The 3,598-nt window shown below is 37.5% G+C and overlaps 1 protein-coding gene across 2 annotated transcripts in view; it reads right to left on the reverse strand.

Annotated features, from left to right (window-relative positions):
• Window positions 1-2,433: 2,433 nt before the first annotated feature.
• LOC116844341 overlaps window positions 2,434-3,598 on the reverse strand; it is an 11,298-nt gene continuing 10,133 nt past the window's right edge. For both annotated transcript variants that reach the window (XM_032815750.1, XM_032815759.1), the window contains exon 2: window positions 2,434-2,859. In XM_032815750.1, coding sequence (XP_032671641.1) covers window positions 2,567-2,859 — 293 coding nt within the window. In that variant the 3' untranslated portion in view covers window positions 2,434-2,566. The remainder of the gene's footprint in view (window positions 2,860-3,598) is intronic.

Genomic DNA, 3,598 nt, shown 5'->3' on the forward strand with positions numbered 1-3,598 from the left:
ATTTGTTGTTCTCAAATATTAGCTCGCTACATGACACGATTTCTTATGAAACTAAATATGGTACAACAATTAAACAGAGCAAAAACAATGAAGAGAAACGAATTTGTAGATAAAGAAACGTAATCTTGGACACACTTTGAAAGAACAGGTGAATGCAAGCGCGACACACATAGAACACGCAAAACAAAAAATAAGCAATAAGAAAAGAAAATTTACATTATATGTAAGCGCAACACGAGTCTCCAGAAAAAAGCACATGAAACGGAAAAAATTCGCGAAAACGAAAAATTTTGTTGATGTTTCTTGTATTGAAGATTTAGTAGGTATTTAATGATTTCGACTGTTTCTGTCTTTGTCTTTTGTCCGAGCGAACTTTTGAACAAAATAAGTAGATATGCTAACAGAAATCTGAAAGTTACAGTTTATCTAAAATGATTATAAATATAAGTAATAACAATTCTTGTGAATTTCCGAGTTAAATTTTTTTGTAAAAAGTTCTATGTATTAACAATGTTGCATCATTTCTTTTTTTTATTATTTCCTCGCAGCGCACCCAACATAGTACAAAATAATACGCTGGTTAAAACACCTGGGAGTTCTGGTTTATATAAAATAGTTATCGTGTAATCCTCAGCGTACTTAAGTGCTTTTGTAAAGAGGTCAAGATACAAAATGTTATACATCTTTTTAAAAATTTATTTCTTTTAAGTACTATGAATTTTTAAATAGAATAGGTGTATATGCTGCCCGAAATCAGGGATTTCTGGTTTACCAAAAATAGTTATCTTATAATACTCAGCATATTTAAACATTTTCTAGAGTTCTGGGCATTAACAATATTGTAACATTTTCTTGAAATTGGACACATTTTGAAAGAACAAATGAAACGGAATGCAAGTGCGACACACATAGAACACGCAAAACAAAAAGTAAGCGATAAGAAAAGAAAATTTATATTATATGTAAGCGCAACACGAGTCTCCAGAAAAAAGCACATGAAACGGAAAAAAAACATTTTCTATTAATATAAAATTAGTCCACATAATGTTTGCGAGAAAGTTTATATTATAATTTTTCATGCATACCATTTTAATTAGTTTCAATAGAGGCTGTCTCGCTTGTCCGCTAATAAATACGAAACGTTATCGCCATCCGTGTCGGAGAACATGTCAACAAACATAACGTGTAATTTTCATTCTCCTCTAACAATATTTGGACAATTCTATATTTTCTCCCTCACACACACACACACACACACATTGCTCTGCTTAATTGAATAAACATCTCTTTTCTATCGATACGTAGCGATACGCTCATAAAGACTTTATTAATATATTCGATATAATATAGTGCGCGTGTGTTGCCACCGATAATTGCCGCACATGCGAAATTGACTTTGCGTTTCCAGTTACATTTTCTCCAACGAATTAATGTTTATCCATCAGTCATTACGAACATTCCCGACATGGTTAATAAACTGACTGTCATCAGCAATTTCTCGTATATTTGGAAAGTATATCTATATCGTGCAGCAATCAGTAATAATTCAGTCGAAATTAAACGGTCAAGGTATAACGGCGGATGTAGAGTGTTTACATGCGCGCGGCGTTGCTGCCATTATTTTTGAAAAAATTTATTTTTAAAAATTTTTTGTTTCATGATCACGTTGTTTTTTTATCAAAACGATAGGAAACTGCGACTTCTGTTAACTTTGTATTTTTACAAAATTCGCCGTAGAAATTGTAACAACCGTAGCCGCGTGTCGATTGTCGAAGGAATCGCCAGGAATTTCGCTCATCAGAGTCCGGGTTCGATAATTGATTGACATAAGCAATTAACAAAAATAAATAACAAAAGTTTATTAATAGTTTATTAATATTAATAATTTGATACAGAGTAGAATACGATGTCTCGGATGCTTTGACGTGAGACGGCGCCAGTAATCGGGTTGCGGTTTCGGTAGTACGTGTCTCGCAACTCGGTAGACGGAGCGTATAGCGCGAACGCGGTGTATCGCAGAAGACGATGTCGGTAAGCTGTGAGGCGTTCGCGAGTCGCGGCTTTGGAAATTCGGTGGCCGCGGGGGCCAAGCGGTAACGGCGGTAAGATCTTGTCTTAAGCGTCTTCTACAATGGCAGTAGGAGTAGTAGTAAGAAATAAGCAGTAAGCAAATTGACCAATTCCATTCTCACGTTTCAAAAATAATCGATTGTGATTGGTCTATTTACTTACTGCTTATTTCTTACTACTACTCCTACTGCCATTGTAGAAGACGCTTTAGACTGCGTTCCTTTTGGGCGCTCACGCACTGTAAGCGCCATTCTATCTTTATTGCTCCTTAGATGCGGAAAAAAGATAGAGTGACGCTTATAAGCGCTTAAAGCGCGTGAGCACCCAAAAGGAACGCAGCCTTAAGCTGGTGGCACATAGAAAAATATAAGCAGTAAGACGTAAGCAGTAAGCAAATTGACCAATCACAGTCATTGATTCTTCTTACGGTCCAAAAATCAACGATTGTGATTGGTCAATTTGCTTACTATTTACGTTTTTCTGTGTGCCACGGCCCTTAGCACGCGGCGCTATATCGGGCGACTCGTTTGTCGCTGACGCGATGTATGCAAGTGTCGACAACGTTCGACCGAGCGCAACGAACATACTGGCACGTGTACTTGCAGTTCGAGATATGATACAATCGGTACTGAGAATGCTCGATGGGGTTCGCGAACACATGAACTCCTTGGCCGGTCGTTGGAATCAGACGGGAAGGCGAGGTCGGTGTCAAGAGCGCTTGACGGAGATAGCGAACACAATCTCTTTTTGCCGGTTTTGCCTGTACGGGTGTGGAAGCAGACGGGAATACTGTAAAAACAAATATGTTACATTAACACATTTTACGTGTGTAATCCGTGTAGTCGTTTTGCACGCTTGCAGGTATGTAAATATGCAACACACAAGAAAGTGTGTAGATTTGCAAGAAACGTGTAGGTATAACACACGAAAAATAATGGCTTCTGCACACAGGACGCGGTAATGCTTGCCGCATGGCGCAAGTTCGCGCGACAGCCAATCAATATGCTGCTTCCCGTAATAACTTTCTAGCTCTTATGGAAAAACAACATATTGATTGGCTGTCGCGTGGACTTTTGCCGTGCGGAAAGCATTACCGCGTCCTGTGTGCAGGAGCCATAACGTGTAGGTATAACACACGAAAAATGTGTTCTATAGACACGTATGATTCGTGTTGTGCTAGCTGAATGCATATATGTATACGACTTATATATACAGGATATAGCAAAAGTACCGGAACGGCAAGATAACTCGGCGGGAGAGCATTTTAGAGAAAAATGTTTCAGACAAAAGTTGTAAGGCTTACGCATTCAACGATAGTAGTTATTTGACATAGGATGGCATCGCCAAGGTCAGAACAAGGTCAACTTCGCTTTTTTAAATAGAAATACGTATTTTTTATTACGGCATTTTATTCAACGTAAAAATGCAAACAACTTTTGCTTGAAAACATTTTTTATACGACCTCTATTTTCTAAGATATTTACGTAAATATCTTAGAAAATAGAGGTTGTATAAAAAATTTTTTCAA

The sequence above is a fragment of the Odontomachus brunneus genome, unplaced genomic scaffold (assembly GCF_010583005.1).
Source record: "Odontomachus brunneus isolate Ranch 3 - 2012 unplaced genomic scaffold, Obru_v1 Obru_scaffold_003, whole genome shotgun sequence".
In the NCBI taxonomy this organism is placed as follows: domain Eukaryota; kingdom Metazoa; phylum Arthropoda; class Insecta; order Hymenoptera; family Formicidae; genus Odontomachus; species Odontomachus brunneus.